At 43.2% G+C, this 16,162-nt stretch overlaps 1 protein-coding gene across 3 annotated transcripts; it reads right to left on the bottom strand.

Moving 5' to 3' along the window:
* Positions 1 to 2,049: 2,049 nt before the first annotated feature.
* CLNS1A (chloride nucleotide-sensitive channel 1A) lies at positions 2,050 to 13,040 on the bottom strand. Of its 3 annotated transcripts, none has more exons than XM_015827282.2 (7): positions 12,848 to 13,040; positions 10,619 to 10,755; positions 9,248 to 9,361; positions 8,208 to 8,318; positions 6,750 to 6,923; positions 3,653 to 3,725; positions 2,050 to 2,296 (listed from the first exon to the last, which is right to left on the bottom strand). In XM_015827282.2, the coding sequence occupies exons 1-6, from the start codon at positions 12,964 to 12,966 to the stop codon at positions 3,658 to 3,660; spliced, it is 723 nt and encodes a 240-aa protein (XP_015682768.1). In that variant the 5' UTR covers positions 12,967 to 13,040; the 3' UTR covers positions 2,050 to 2,296; positions 3,653 to 3,657. The 3 variants fall into 3 exon arrangements, with proteins under 3 accessions (XP_015682768.1, XP_015682769.1, XP_015682767.1); XM_015827283.2 differs by having other exon boundaries at positions 9,248 to 9,358; XM_015827281.1 differs by lacking the exon at positions 6,750 to 6,923 and having other exon boundaries at positions 9,248 to 9,358; positions 12,848 to 12,992.
* Between the last annotated feature and the right edge of the window lie 3,122 nt (positions 13,041 to 16,162).

Raw genomic sequence — 16,162 nt, 5'->3', positions numbered from 1 at the left:
TTCTTTTGCGGGTTATCCAAATTATTTAAATTTCTTCCTCCTGAAGCAGTTAACAGAATATTGTTTCTACTAGCTCATATAAGAAACATTTCTCCAAGTATTTGATACTATTTTTTTTTTAAAAAGTGTGAACCACCTTTGTATAAATGATTGTTTTTAAAGCAGTTTTATGCATGCATCTTACGCATATAAAAAAACCCACAAAACCCAGCAGCTATATCATCAACTCAGGGCTGAACAATTACTTTTTTTTTGAGGATCTCTTTATTGTTTTAAAGTTGCAAACGATAGGAAAATGAGAATCCTATCCAGATGTGACAATCAGATTGGCTTCCCAAATGCTTCAAGATTTTGGGTGTCAATCAAATAATTTCATGGAGCATTCGCGCAGTGTGGGGAAACTCAGCAGCTTACGAAGCAAAACACAAGACTGTGCCATAATTGTGTTAGCATCTCATCTGGAGCTCGTGTATTCCTTCCAGAATTTCTGCTTTGTTTATATGAAAGTTTCTGTTTTGTTCTGTAAGTTAATTCTGTTAGATTCCCCCCCCCTCCCCAATCTAACAACGGTGCTAACATTTAGAAAAAATCGAGGGGTTAGTTTCAGGAAAACAATGAAATTTCTGACCCAGTTAAAGTGGAAGAATTGTAAAGATGTTTTTTGTCTTTTGGACTTTAAAAATGCCCTAATGTGAATTACAGTTGACAGGATGTTGCCTGGAACTACCCAGTATTTTTTATATTTTTTTAAAGTGTCTTAAAATTTTGGGTGGATGGAAATTTTGGTGAGGGTTTTGATGTTGTTGTTTTTTGGCATGGTTTATATTCAAAGAATATTGAAGGGTGGACAAATTGCCATCAGCTGTCCTTGAATCCCAACTAAAGGATTTCTGTTAATGTAATGGTCGTCATCTCTTTCGAAATAAGGGCTAAATTCCTGCTGGAAGAGTTCATATCGTATACATTTGACTTATTATAATTGCTGATACTCCAGTGCTATTACAGAAGCGAGGCTTCAAAATATTCCTGCAGTAAAGCAGGCAGGGAATGGGGGGTACTGAGTTCTAATCTTTGCATTAACTGGATTAGAAACATCATCTTCAATTTCCCTTATCCTGGGGAAACTTGAACGTGGCATGCCCCTGCCTAAAAAAATGAGCCGAACCTGAACAAAATATCCACAACGTACGTAGGTGGTTAATATTGACTTAAAGAGTAAAAAAAAATGGATATTGTCTTAATAAACAAGAGTTTACTTTTACTCCTCTCAAATGTTTTTTTTTGCCTCTCCCCCCCCCAAGACTTTAAACCCCCAAACATTCACTGATATCCATAATTTCATAATGATATCAGGGAGACTTGCTGCATTTCACATAATCAGATGGCAGGTTGTCCTTGACTTACAAACACTCATTTAGTATCTTTTACCATAGTTACTACAGGAACTGACAAAGGTTCCCCTATTCACACATGAGCGTGGATACCAGCAGGTTTTAGACAGAACAGTAACCTGACAAATACGTTCCCAGCAATAAGCAGCTCAGCTGTTAAAAGGTACAAAAATTATCTTTATTGAACCACTTCATTTGTACTAATAGCAGAAATAACAAGATTTATCTGTAGCGCAGAAGCATCTGCTCAGGGCCAAAAGAGGCCCTCAGAAACGTAATACAAGATCCTCAGAGAGAGACTGAGTCAATTCTTCGCAGGCTTTCCACAATTTCCTTGACTTTGCACCTCTGTCGTTGCGCTAGCTAGCCCCTATAGATACTAATAGCATAACAATTCTTGTTGTGTGAACCTGGCTGTAGTCAAACAAGCATGAAACATATGGGAATGATCCAGGAAGAATCTAGAATTCTGTTCTAAGTGACAATTTTATTCCTCTTGTGTTGGGGTGTCCAACCTTGGCCACTTTAAGATTTGTGGACTTCCAGCTCCCAGAATTTTAAGACTTTGGGACTTCAATTCCCAGAATTCCCCAGCCAGCATGGCTGGCTGGGGAATTCTGGGAGTTGAAGTCCACAAGTCTTAAAAATTGCCAAAGTTGGACATCCCTGCTTCAGTATATCGTGTAAAGGCCCTCCGCCCGTAAGCCATAATTAATCTCCAATCAGAGCCAAGATATAATTGCCCCTGTGTGTGTGTTGCATGTACTGTATGTGTATGAAAAAAAGTCAAATCATGTTTTATAAGCACAGCTACAAAACCATTTACAGTCTTCACGTTTAGGTCTTATAGGGGAACCGTGGTCATTCTTAAAAGCTTGTCAGTCTTGGAAGACGCCCAGGAGAATCTGAAAGAGACAAGAAGCTGCATTTCAGGGAAAAATAAAACAAAACGAAACAGAAAACAGATTAAAAAGAACATAGCCTGAAAACATGACGCGCCGATCCAGCACCAGGGATCTCCTGACACTTTTTCCCATTGGTTTTCAAGTATGTCAGGGGAAAAACTCGTTAAAAGCAAAGAAACAGCACACCACAAAAAGTCTCCTTTTAGGATCCAGAGGTTTATTGAATTTTAGAACACAAAACAAGTAACATACATCAGAGGGAAAGAATCAAGATCACGTGAAGTGTTAATACCACTTTACAAGGCCTTGGTAAGGCCACACTTGGAATGCTGCATCCAGTTTTGGTCACCACGATGTAAAAAAGATGTTGAGACTCTAGAAAGAGTACAGAGAAGAGCAACAAAGATGATCAGGGGACTGGAGGCTAAAGCATATAAGGAACGGCTGCTGGAATTGGGAATGTCTAGTTTAATGAAGAGAAGGACGAGGGGGGACATGATAACAGCGTTCCAATATTTCAGGGGCTACCCCAAAGAAGAGGGAGTCAAGCTATTCTCCAAAGCCCCTGAAGGCAGGACAAGAAGCAACGGATGGAAACTCATCAAGGAGAGAAGCAACCTAGAACTAAGGAGAAACTTCCTGACAGTTAGAACAATTAACCAGTGGAACAACCTGCCTCCAGAAGCAGTGAATGCTCCAACACTGGAAGTTTTTAAGAAGAGACTGGAGAACCAGAGTTTCCTGCCTGAGCAGGGGGTTGGACTAGATGACCTCCAAGGTCCCTTCCAACTTATTATTATTACCTTTTATTCATTAGACATGAACCTCAGTCAACTGAACATTCAAATTGGCTGGCGCTGATGGTTGACACGGGTTGCTACCAGCATCCAGCATCCTTAAAATATAAGATGTTCCGAGCAGCGCAGTTTTTTGTAACATTGCTGGAGTTATTGCAGGAAGCTGCAGTTTCTTGATGTATTTCCATTCCATATTTTCCATTCCATTCCATATTTTCTATTCTATTCCATTCCATATTTTTTATTCTATTCCATTCCATATTTTCTATTCCATTCCATTCCATATTTTCCATTCCATTCCATATTTTCCATTCCATTCCATATTTTCCATTCCATTCCATATTTTCTATTCTATTCCATTCCATATTTTCCATTCCATTCCATATTTTCTATTCCATTCAATATTTTCCATTCCATATTTTCCATTCCATTCCATATTTTCCATTCCATATTTTCCATTCCATTCAATTCCATTCCATTCCATCAGCGGAGGCTCCAAGGGATGGAATCAAAAGGAGAAAGGGATAACGAGGAGTGTCAACCTGGCCATTGGTCCTACCTTTCTTAATGATCAACGTCGGCATCCTCAAACTGTCCCGTCACTACTGGGCCCGCATCGACTTCCATTCCATCTGAAAGCAAAAACAGCAACAGACTGGAGATGCTGCTCGACTTATGACTGTCTGCTTAACAACCGTTTGAAGATACAATGGCACTGAAAAAAGGACAGTTTTTTCACACCTACGACCGTTTACAACATCCCCACGGTCTATGCCAGGGGTAGGGAACCTTGGCTCTTTTATGACTCATGGACTTCAACTCCCAGAATTCCTGAGCCAGCATGGGGGGAACTATGGCCCCTTCATGACTTGCGGACTTCCAACTCCCAGAATTCCTGGGTCAGCATGGCTGGCTCAGGAATTCTGGGAATTGAAGTCCACAAGACATAAAAGGGTCAAGTTTGAAGACCCCTGCTTGTGGACTTCAACTCCCAGAATTCCTCGGCCAGGCACGCTGGCTGAGGAATTCTGGGACTTGAAGTCCACAAGTCCTAAAAGAACCAAGGTTGCCTACCCCTGGTCTATGCGATCAAAATGTGGACGCTTGGCAACTGACTCATATTTATGACGGTTGCAGTGTCCCGGGGGTCATGTGACCCTCAGGCAAGGAAAGTCAATAGGGGAAGCCGGATCCACTTAACAACCTTAATAACCGCAAGGAGTCACTTAACAACTGCGGCAGGAAAGGTCGTAAAATGGGGGCAAAAGTCATTTCACGATTGTCGCGCTTAGCAATGGAAATTCTGGGCTCCATTGTGGTCGTAAGCCGAGGACTACCTATACTGGTAGTCCTCGTTTTAACAACCGGCTACTTAGTGAGGGTTCAAAGTTACTATGGACCCAAAAGGTACTTACGACCTGGGTGCAGAGTTCCAGCCGCACCCCTCCCCCGCTACCACACGGCATTTCATTCATTCGGCAACCGGCTCCTTTTTACCGTCGCTTGCCGTGTGCTACAGTCAGGGGACCGTGATTGGCAATGTTTTTTTTTGCCAGTTTCCAGTTTTTTCCCAACCAAAGGAATGAATGGACCACCATGGAGTTTGCTTTAAAAGACCACCACAAAAAATGGTCATAAAATTGGTCTGTGGAGGTGCTTTTTCAGGAAGCAACTGGACTTTGTTTTTTCTTTGAAATAATAATAATAATAATAATAATAATAATAATAATAATAATAATAATAATATAAAAATAAAAATTGGAAGGGACCTTGGAGGTCATCTAGTCCAACCCCCTGCTCAGGCAGGAAACCCTATACCAGTGGTGGCAAACCTTTTAGAGACCGAGTGCCCAAACTGCCACCCAAAACCCACTTATGCATCGTCGGGTGCCGGGTGGGTGTGGCCCATTGGCTGGGTGTGGCCAATTGGGTGGGCGTGGCTGAACTAAAAAGTTCAACCAATCAATTCCAATTTTGCCAAGATCTTTTTTTTTCCCACGAGAAGTTGAAATTGACTGATTGATTGAACTTTTTTTTTTTTTTTTTTTTTTTGCACACGGTGGTGGAGGCCTAAAGCGAAAAGGTTTTATAAAACCCATCTGAAGGCCTAGGACTGGGGCGACGGCGCACGTGCCCACAGAGAGGGCTCTGAGTGCCGCCTCTGGCACCCGTTCCATAGGTTCACCACCACGGCCCTACACCATTTCAGACAAATGGCTGTCCAGTCTCTTCTTAAAAACTTCCAGTGTTGGAGCATTCACCCCTTCTGGAGGCAGGTTGTTCCACTGGTTAATTGTTCTAATTGTCAGGAAATTTCTCCTCAGTTCTAGGTTGCTTCTCTCCTTGATTAGTTTCCATCTGTTGCTTCTCGTCCTGCCTTCAGGTGCTTTGGAGACCAGCTTGACTCCCTCTTCTTTGGGGCAACCCCTGAGATATTGGAAATATTGGAACACTGCTATGATGTCCCCCCTCGTCCTTCTCTTCGTTAAACTAGACATACCCAATTCCAGCAACCGTTCCTTGTATGTTTTAGCCTCCAGTCCCCTGATCATCTTTGTTGCTCTTCTCTGTAGTCTTTCTAGAGTCTCAACATCTTTTTTACATCGTGGTGACCAAAACTGGATGCAGTATTCCAAGTGTGGCCTTACCAAGGCCTTGTAAAGTTGTAGTAACACTTCACGTGATCTTGATTCTATCTCTCTGTTAGTGCAGCCTAGAAGAACTGTGTTGGCTTTTTTGGCAGCTGCAACAACTCTCTAAAAAGGATGCAAATGACCAGCTGTCTGGAAGGAGTATAAATCCTTCCATCCTTTACCATCCAGTCAGAGCTGGAGAAGCTTCTTGGAGGACAAGCGAAATGTCTTCAAAGAAAAAAAAGGAAATCCATTTACCTCTGGGTCATAAAATTGGATTGATCACATGGATGCCTCGACTTACATCCCTGCTCTACAAGGGGAATTTTAGGCTCCATATAAGTCAAGGACTTCCTGTACATAACAATGCAGTGAGTAACTGACAGATGGCTTATAAATTAAAAAGCACATAGGAAAAAAGCAACGGATGGAAACTGACCAAAGAGAGAAGCAACCTAGAACTAAGGAGAAATTTCCTGACAGAACAATTAACCAGTGGAACACCCTGCCTCCAGAAGCTGTGAATGCTCCAACACTGGACATTTTTAAGAAGAGACTGGACCAGCCATTTGTCTGAAATGGTATAGGGTTTCCTGCCTGAGCAGGGGGTCGGACTCGATGACCTCCAAGGTCCCTTCCAACTTTATTATTATTATTTTTTTTAAAACTGTGCAGCCAAATTGGAGAACGGGACATCAACTATAGATAGTTCTGTCTTCTCAAAGCAGGTCTCCAAACATAGAAACTTGGAAGACTGGTGGACTTCAATTCCCAGAAATCCTTAGCCAGCCATTTTGGCTGGGGGAATCCTGGGAGCTGAAATCCACAAGTCTTTTTACGTTGCCAAGGTTGAGAAGCCCAATTGCGTACGATCCAAAATAGCAAGAGAAGGGGACGGCGGAGTTAGGAGCGGAGTCAAGTCATGGGGGGGTCTCCGGAGACCCCCGCCTTAAAAGCCTGACTGGAGACTGCCCTCAAGAAACTCCAACCTGGGTCAAGAAAAACTGCAAGGTGAATTCCTACCTTCAAACTCCCCAAGATTATCTTCCATTCTCACCCCAGCCATGTGGTACTGGGTGCTAATGGACTGGGCCAGCATGCCCTCCAGCCTCTCCAGCGTAGCTTGGCCCTCGGCCGTTAAACGGGACAAGCCTTCCTCGTACGTGTAGAAGGAGGGGATATCGCCTTGACCAATTTCTGTGCCAAGAACATAAAACGCAAAAATGCACGTTAGCCTTAAGAGAACACAACGGGGTCTGGTCACGTGATCCAAATTCAGTCGCTTGGCAACCGACTCATGTTTAGGACGGTCGCGGCATCCCCGGGGGTCACGTGATCCCCTTTTACGACCTTCTGACTAGCAAAGTCAATGGGGGAAGCCAGATTCACTTAACAATCATGTTACTAACAACTGCCCTGATGCACTTAATCACTATGGCAAGGAAGATTGTAAATTGGTGCAGAACAGGCGGGTAGTAAAATGGGGCAAAACCCACTTAACAAACGTCCCGCTTAGCAACAGAAATTTTGGGGCTCAATGGTGGTCGTAAATCCAGGATCTCCTGTACTACTACTGTAGTAACTGTGAGAGGAATTTTGGAGTCCTAGTGGACAATCACCTAAATAGAAGCCAGCAGAGTGCTGCAGCTGCCAAAAAACCCAACACAGTGCTAGGCTGCATTAACAGAGGGAGAGAATCAAGATCACATGAAGTGTTAATACCACTTTACAAGGCCTTGGTAAGGCCACACTTGGAATGCTGCATCCAGTTTTGGTCACCACGATGTAAAAAAGATGTTGAGACTCTAGAAAGAGTACAGAGAAGAGCAACAAAGACGATCAGAGGACTGGAGACTAAAACATATAAGGAACGGTTGCTGGAATTGGGTATGTCTAGTTTAATGAAGAGAAGGACGAGGGGGGACAGGATAGCAGACTTCCAGTATCTCAGGGGCTGCCCCAAAGAAGAGGGAGTCAAGCTATTCTCCAAAGCGCCTGAAGGCAGGACAAGAAGCCACGGATGGAAACTGATCAAGGGGAGAAACAACCTAGAACTAAGGAGAAATTTCCTGACAGTTAGAACAATTAACCAGTGGAACAACCTGCCTCCAGAAGCGGTGAATGGTCCAACACTGGAAGTTTTTAAGAAGAGATTGAACAACCACTTGTCTGAAATGGCACAGGGTTTCCTGCCCGAGCAGGGGGTTGGACTAGATGACCTCCAAGGTCCCTTCCAACTTTATTATTATTATTAAGGTCATAAGTAGCTCTGGGAAGGTCCGTAACTTCAAACAGTCAGTAAGCGAGCAGTCATTAAGTGAGGACTACCTGTTAGACTAAAATGATTATTAATCAATTAACCTTTTTTGGGGGGGAGGGTCTCTTAATACAGATACAAAACTGCCAGTTAATGTGGCCTAACCTGGATCAAGGTCAGTGGGAAATTACGGCCCATCACGCACACATCCAAGCCCCGCTTACCGTGAGCCTCGAGGTCATATTCATCGCCGTCGTAATTGCCCTCCGAGTCTTCGTCTTCCGGGTCGGGATGCAGGGCTTGGCATTCACACATGGCAGTGAACATGGCCTCCACTAAGTGAAAAACAAAAGGGCAAAATCGACTCACTCGGGGGCTGCTCCATGAAGGTATTTTAACAGGTTGTTAAAGCGCCTGGCCCTGGACTGCCACGTTTCTCAACCGTGGCAACTTTAAGACGTGTAACGAATAAAGGAGAATATTTGTAGCTCGGGGGTTGAAATGAGGGGGTCCTTGGTGCTCTCTGAGCTTGGTGGTTTCCTTGCAGACGTTTCATGACCCAAACTAGGTAACATCACCAGTGCTAGAAAAGAGGAGGAGGAGGAGGAGGAGGAGGAGGAGGAGGAGGAGGAGGAGGAGGAGAACTGTGGAGTTCTTCGTGCTCTCTGACTTTGGCTGATTTCTTGCAAACCTTTCATTACCTAACTAGGTAACATCATCAGTGCTACAAGAGAGTGGGGGTTTGCGAGGAGGAAAAGGAGGAGGAGGAGGAGGAGATATCAGAATTATAGTGTTTGCTTGCCGGTTAGATGTGTGCCAGCATTATTCTGAAAAAAAAACCAACCAACCTATTTAGTTTACTCGGTAAGGCAACAGGCTGGAAACCAAGAGAAGGTTAAGTTCTAGTTCTATCTTAGCCACAAAAGCCAGCTGGGCGGCTTTGGGCCAATCGCTAGGAGATGGTGAGTTCTAATCCCGCCTTAGCCATGAAAGTCCACTACTGGTCGGTGACTTTGGGCCAGACTCTCTTTCAGCCCATCTCACCTCACAGGGTTGTTGTGGTGGGGAAAAGAGGAGAAGAAAGATATATAAGGATATGTTTGCCCCCTTGAATTATTTGTGAAAATAATAAAGGTGGGGAATGAATGGAATGAATGAATGAATGAATACATGTGGGCTTGACTCCCTCCCTCAGCTCACCCAGGATATGTTCTCTGTGCCCAAAGTAGCCTGTTCCAAGTTTCTCATCTTTTTTCCAACTTACATGATGATTTGTCGCTGGGTACAAATCGGAATTCTGAGATGGGTTCAAGCTCGTCGTCACTCTCCTCCTCCTCCTCTTCCTCCTCCGGTACGGGATTGTCTTTGGATTCTTCTGCTGAGGAATCAAAAATGAAGATGCGCGTTAAGGAGCCTGGCATTTCTGCCTCACTTCTCCAAAGAAGTAAGGACCCAGCTGGGAGCTCCCGCTGTCATTTCCAGCTAACATAGCCAGAGATAATAACTAAAGTCCAATAACTAGGTGTCGCCTACACAATTTGGGTTTCTAATGTAAGGAATGAAAGAAAAAAGGGAGGAAGGGAGGGCAAGAGAAAGAAAGAGAGAAAGAGAAAATGAAAAAAGAGGAAGAGAAAATGAAAAGGAGAGAGGAAGAAAGAGAAGAGAGAGAGAGGGAGGGAGGGAGAAATCCAAGAGAATAAAGAACTAGAAAAAAATGGGTTTTCACAAGTCACTGCTTTATCACTGGAAGCTCAGCAGCTTATGAGACTCTTATCAACACCCAACCTCTGAAGAAGTCTTCAACGACAAGCTGTTCCCCCAGTCCAAAATGCCATTTGTATCACTAGCCCAGGAAGCTTTTGATCATGACATTAAGACATAGTCTGACATTTTTTAGATAGCAACTTTATTTTCTTCTATAGCCTTTTATTCAATGTGTATACAGATATATATATATATTGCAGTCAAGGTGGACTCAGCCTTCCCTCCTTCTGAGGTTGGTAAAATGAGGACCCAGATTGTTGGGGGCAAATATGCTGACTCTGTAAACCGCTTAGAGAGGGGCTGTAAAGCACTGTGAAGCGGTATATAAGTCTCAGGGGCTATTGCTATTGTTAACTCTGCCCACAGCTAGGAGTTCGATCCTGACCGGCTCAAGGTTTACTCAGCCTTCCATCCTTCTGAGGTCCGTAAAAGGAAGATCCAGATTGTTGGGGGCAATCTGTAAACTGCTTAGAGCGGGCTGTAAAGCACTGTGAAGCGGTATATAACTCTAAGAGTTATTGGGAAGGATGGAAAGAAGGAAGGAAGGAAGGAAGGAAGGAGGGAGGGAGGGAGGGAGGGAGGGAGGGAAGGAAGGAAGGAAGGAAGGAAGGAAGGAAGGAAGGAAGGAAGGAAGGAAGGAAGGAAGCCATGGTGGTACAATGGTTAGAATGCAGCATTGCAGGCTAATTCTGCCCACAGCCGGGAGTTCGATACTCACCAGCTCAAGGTTAACTCAGCCTTCCATCCTTCCCAGGTCAGAAAAATGAGGATTGTTGGGGGCAAATATGCTGACTATAAACCGCTTAGAAAGGGCCGTAAAAGCATTGTGAAGCAATAAATCTAAGGGCTATTGCTAACTAGACCTCCTTACCTTCAAACTTGGCATTCACCATTACATACAAGTGTTCCCATGGGTAAGCATTCAGGTCCCTGGAGATGGCATGTAAGCTTATGATGGGATAGTCCAATGAGAATCCAAGGCCTGAATCTGTTATCCATGACAGACGACTAAAAATGCAAAGCAAACAGAAAAATAAGTGGTAACTGAATTGACCAGAACAGAATTTTACACCAAACAGTTCACATCTATCTGAGCCATGACAATCACATATTTGATTAATATTTTTTTAAGCTGCTATGGAATAAAACTGGATCAAAGACACAAATGCTAATGAGTACAGGAGGCAGGAGTATTAGTCAGGATTATTCAGTGCTGGGCCGGTCACCCTCTCTCAGATCAACCCACCTCACAAGGTTGTTGTTCTGGAGAAGATAGGAGGAAGAAAATTGTGTTGTACATGTTCGCCATTTTGAGTTATTTATAAAAATAATGAGGGCTGGATACCAATAAATAAAAATTTTAAAAGGTTTATTCACCACTTTAGAGTTCAGAAACATACAAACAAACCAATATAAAATGAAGTGATTCACCAGAAACTATCTCAAACCACAGACTGTAACCATATGAAACTGAATGAGCGCTAATCATGATGGGCTTGGCAATTTTTGCTATTGTTGTGGCCCAACAGCTAGAATCTCACACACAGCTCTTTAAGGGTTTACACATTTCCCCACGTATATCCTGAGATCAGTTTTTGCCATCATATCTGCTGTAGCTTGAAGGCAGAAGCAACCAGTGTTTCAATGACATTTACAGGTGGACCCATTAAGAGGGCCGTCCTTCCAAGTGTCAGAAATCCCCAGCCAGTACAGGAGATTCTGGGAACTGAAGTGTCATACTGTTGCCAAGTTTGAACAATACTGGGTTAAACTGTAAGAATGCCACATGCTTGGCTATTATAAGCTTCAAATATCTGTCTGTCTGTCTAGCCATCTATCTATCAACTATCAATCTACATATCTATAATTATCAATCATTTATCTATGTATCTATCAATCATCTATCTTTCTACATATTTATCTTCTATCTATGTATCCTACCATGTATGTATCCTATCTATCTACATATCAATATCTACATATCTATTAGTCATCTATCTACATATCTATCTACATATCTATCAATCATCTATCACTCTACATATCTATCTACACATCTATCAATCTACATATCTATTAATCATCTATCTACATATCTATATCATTTGTTTACATATCATCTATCTACACATCTATCAATCATCTATCAATCTACACATCTATCAATCATCTATCAATCTACACATCTATCAATCATCTATCTACATATCTATCATTTATCTACATATCTATCAATCATCTATCATTTATCTACATATCTATCATCTATCTACATGTCTACACATCTATCATTTATCTACACATCAATCTATCAATCTACATACCTATCAATCATCTATCTACATATCTATCATTTATCTACATATCTATCAATCATCTATCATTTATCTACATATCTATCATCTATCTACATATCTACACATCTATCATTTATCTACACATCAATCTATCAATCTACATACCTATCAATCATCTATCTACACATCTATCATTTATCTACATATCTATCAATCATCTATCAATCTACATATTTATCATCTATCTACATATTTATCATCTATCTACATATCTATCATCTATCTACATATCTATCAATCTACCTACCTATCATCTGTCTGTCTGTCTCTCATCTTTTGTCCTTTTTATTTTTACAAATTAACTCAAAGCAGGCAGAGAGGATACCCAACGTACTTTCTTCCTCCTATTTTCCCCACAACAACAACCCTGTGAGGTGGGCTGGGCTGAGAGAGAGAGAAACTGGCCCAAAGTCCCCCGATTATTGCAATTATGATTTGATGAATGCAATTAGCGATCCCATAGTAGTCGGGGACCCCTCAGGTCCATTATTACTCATGGAAACTGCAAGTTATATTGTGGCAGGCGGGGAAGTCCCGCCTCCCCCCGACCTCCCCCCCCCCGAAGGATGAGAGATGCTGAGCTGCAGATGCCCCATCTGGAGGGCGCCAGGTTGGGGAAACCTGACCACAGATTAAACGCACAGGTCCGGCCTCCCGTCCCTCCGAAAAGGCCGATTTAGGAGTATCCCTCCGCCCTTCCAGTGGCAGGGAGTTCCGCAGGCCGGCTACCCGCACGCCCTCACCTCTCCGCGATGTACAGGCTGCCCCTGCCCAGACCGCGTCCGCCGAGCACGGCCTCCGTGTCGGGTTTCCGCAGCCGGATCCCCTCGCTCGGTTCCGGGATGCGCTTCAAGAAGCTCATAGCGAGCGCAAGGCCTACCGCAGCCGGGAGCCGCCGAGACCGGAAGTACAACCCGCCAGGCTGACCCGAGACGCTTCGCCGTTTCCTTTCGCCGTCACCCATAGAGAGGGGGAGAGCGCCAGGCCAGGCGCGCTTAGGCCGGCTGTCACCATAGAGACGGAGAGGGCGACGCTCCCCGGCGGCGATTGTGGCGGGGGTCACGTGACCTTGTGCCCGCCTGCCGGGCAGCCGCCGCGCTTTAATCCCCAAGTTTGCAAATGGTTTTTTTTTTATTATTTTTTTTTTGCAAAACACGGACCGCGTTTACACTAGTGTTTTCAAAGGAAGGGATACGAATTCGTGGGGATGCTTGCACCGAGGTTTAATTGGGGCTTCCCCGTGACTAGATCGGCTTTAAAATTTGGGGCGGGGGGGGCAACCCCTGCAAATAAGGGACAATTCGCTTGCCTTGATTTTTTTTTTTTTAAAGACGTCCAACAGATGTAGGTTTAGGGGCAAGTAAAGGGGTTAATACAGGTGGTTCTCGATTTACGACCACAATTGTGCCCCAAATTCATGTTGCTAAGTGAGACACTTGCTAAGTGAGCGCTGCCCTGATTTATGACCGTTTTTGCCACAGTCGCTAAGTGGATTGCTGCAAGTTGTTAAGTGAGTAGCATGGTGGTTAAGTGAATCTGGTTTCCCCCCATTGACTTTGCTGGTCAGAAGGTCACAAAAGGGGATTGCAATGGTCATAAATATGAATCAGTTGCCAAGCATCCAAATTCTAACCAAATGGGGATGCTGCAAGTCGTTAAGTGTGAAAAATGGTCATAAATCACTTTTTTCAGTGGTGGTGTAACTTCAAATGGTCACCAGATGTGTTATTGTAAATCATAATGATACCGGGACAGTGCAAAAGTCATGAATATGACTCAGTTGCTGTTTTGAGCATGTGACCTTGGGGATGTTGCAGTGGTCGTAAATCTGAAAAATGTGTGTTGAAGGAAAAGTCTTCATCGTGGTTCAGTCCAAGCCGGGAATAAACAGTATGGCGACTGCTTTAGAAAGAAGGTTGTAGTTTATTGAAGAGAAGAGCCAGACAGAAAGATGGCTCTGGAAAAAAAAAGGGGAAAAGCACATGTCGGGAGTGGGTTTTTATACCCTCTGGGGCTCTTGATATTGTTTCCTGTTCCTGTGTGAGACTTTGTATTTCCTGTGTGATGTATTTTGACCTGAGTCTGAGTGTGCCCCTTTGGCATCTGTGGGCTAATCCTATTATGTCCTGTCTTAGAGTTTGGGTGGGGTATGTAGATCAAAATCTAGGGACTGGTTTGGACAAAACTCAGCAGCACTTTTTCGTGTGGCTGTTGATAAAAACATGATCGCCAACATCCGATAACGGATATGGCAGAAGAAGATGTAGATTTTAGGTCTCTTTGTCTTCCTAAGCTTCTAGCTGGAGGGTTCCAACCTTCCTGAATGGATTATTACATCTGCGTTTCTACAGAACTGGTTTCTGCTTGGGGGAAGGAGACTTGGGGCTATTAAGTAAAACTGGGCATGCTTTTCTGCCTCTTTAAGATCCTTTGAGGAAATATATTATTCTGCCCTTTTAATATTTCCTTCTCTATACCATTCCAGACAAATGGCTGTCCAGTCTTTTCTTAAAAACTTCCAGTGTTAGAGCATCCACAACTTCTGGAGGCAGATTCTTCCATCAATTAATTGTTCTGTCAGGAAATTTCTCCTTAGTTCTAGGTTGCTTCTCCCCTTGGTTAGTTTCCATTCGTTGCTTCTTGTTCGGCCTTCAGGTGCTTTGGAGAACAGGTTGACCCCCAGTTCTTTGTGGCAGCCCCTCAAATATTGGAAGACTGCTATCATGTCACTCCTAGTCCTTTTCACTATACTAGACATACCCAATTCCTGCAACTGTTCTTCATATGTTTTAGCCTCCAGGCCCCTGATCTATCTTCCTTATCTATCTATCTGTCTGCCTGTCTATCTATAAAACTCCCTTTTTATGACCTTGTAATCCCTTAATTCCAGTGCCAAAGAATTGAGGCCTTTGAACTATGGTGCTGGAGAAGACTCCTGCAAGTCCCTTGGACTGCAAGGCGTTCAAACCGGTCAGTCTTAGAAGAGATCAACCCCGACTGCTCTTTAGAAGGCCAGATCCTGAAATTGAAACTCAAGTATTTTGGCCACCTAATGAGAAGGAAGGACTCCCTGGAGAAGAGCCTAAATCTGAGAAAGATGGAGGGCAAGAGAAGAAGGGGACGACAAAGAATGAGGTGGCTGGATGGAGTCACTGAAGCAGTAGGCGTGAGTTTAAATGGACTCCAGAAGATGGTAGAGGACAGGAAGACCTGGAGGAATGTTGTCCATGGGGTCGCGATGGGTTGGACACGACTTCGTAACTAACAACAACAACAATCCCTTAATTCAGGGTAGAGTTGAGGCAACTGGATTGAAGCTGTGCGTTTACTGGCCCAATGCCCTTGACGCCTACGTGAAGTTTGCGGTGCATCTTATAATTCTATTCCTTCCCTTTCCGCTAATTTTAAAACTGTACTAACTTCAGGACTGCAAGTTTTAAGCTATTTGCAAATCCAATTAAGCTGCAATCTTTTATGATAAGATGTCAGATTAGTTAAAAGGATGCCCTTATGTCTTTTTTCTGATAGGAACTTGGTGCATCGGCTTATTTAAATGTTTCTTTTTATTATGACAATTTACATGTCATATTCATATGAAAGGACAGTAGATATTATAAACAAAAACATTATGAAGGAAAAAAAAGTTACACAATCGGGCCTCCGAGCTTATTAAAAAAAAAAAGGCCGCAGGCCCAGCTTATTATATACACTAAATGTTCTGACTACTAGACCATAGTGAGACAACACTGAACATTTCGTTAACAAAAATATTGGCACCCGCCGTAACATTTGTTTTTTAAACTTCAATTTACAAGGAATACAGTATTTAAACAGTCAAAGCTAAAAACACCAGCTGTTAGTCCACTGCAGTTAACCAGTTTTAAATGCCGAGAGAATTAGAATGTTCCAAGGTTAAGTGGGAAAAAAGGTCCATGCAAGTGAATTGACTGGCATGAGGGGGAAAAAAACAAAATATGGTAACAAAACAAGCTGAAAATTATGTACAAATATGAAAAGGCCTCCGGTTCTCTCCCCAGAATTATCTATTTCTCTCTCCA

The sequence above is a fragment of the Protobothrops mucrosquamatus genome, unplaced genomic scaffold (genome assembly GCF_001527695.2).
Source record: "Protobothrops mucrosquamatus isolate PMUCROS unplaced genomic scaffold, P.Mucros_1.0 scaffold3590, whole genome shotgun sequence".
Lineage (NCBI taxonomy): Eukaryota > Metazoa > Chordata > Lepidosauria > Squamata > Viperidae > Protobothrops > Protobothrops mucrosquamatus.
The sequence above is the reverse complement of the archived record's forward strand: the minus strand, read 5'-3'. Positions and strand labels throughout refer to the sequence as shown.

What these genes read in the sequence shown, in the direction of transcription:
- CLNS1A (XM_015827282.2), bottom strand. Translation starts at nt 12,966, where the DNA reads ATGAGCTTCTTGAAGCGCATCCCGGAACCGAGCGAGGGGATCCGGCTG. An exon ending in AGCCTGTACATCGCGGAGAG is followed by an intron (nt 10,756 to 12,847) that starts GTGAGGGCGTGC and finishes TTGCATTTTTAG; the next exon opens with TCGTCTGTCATGGATAACAG. An exon ending in TAATCTTGGGGAGTTTGAAG is followed by an intron (nt 3,726 to 6,749) that starts GTAGGAATTCAC and finishes TTTTGCTTTCAG; the next exon opens with ATGGAATGGAAGTCGATGCG.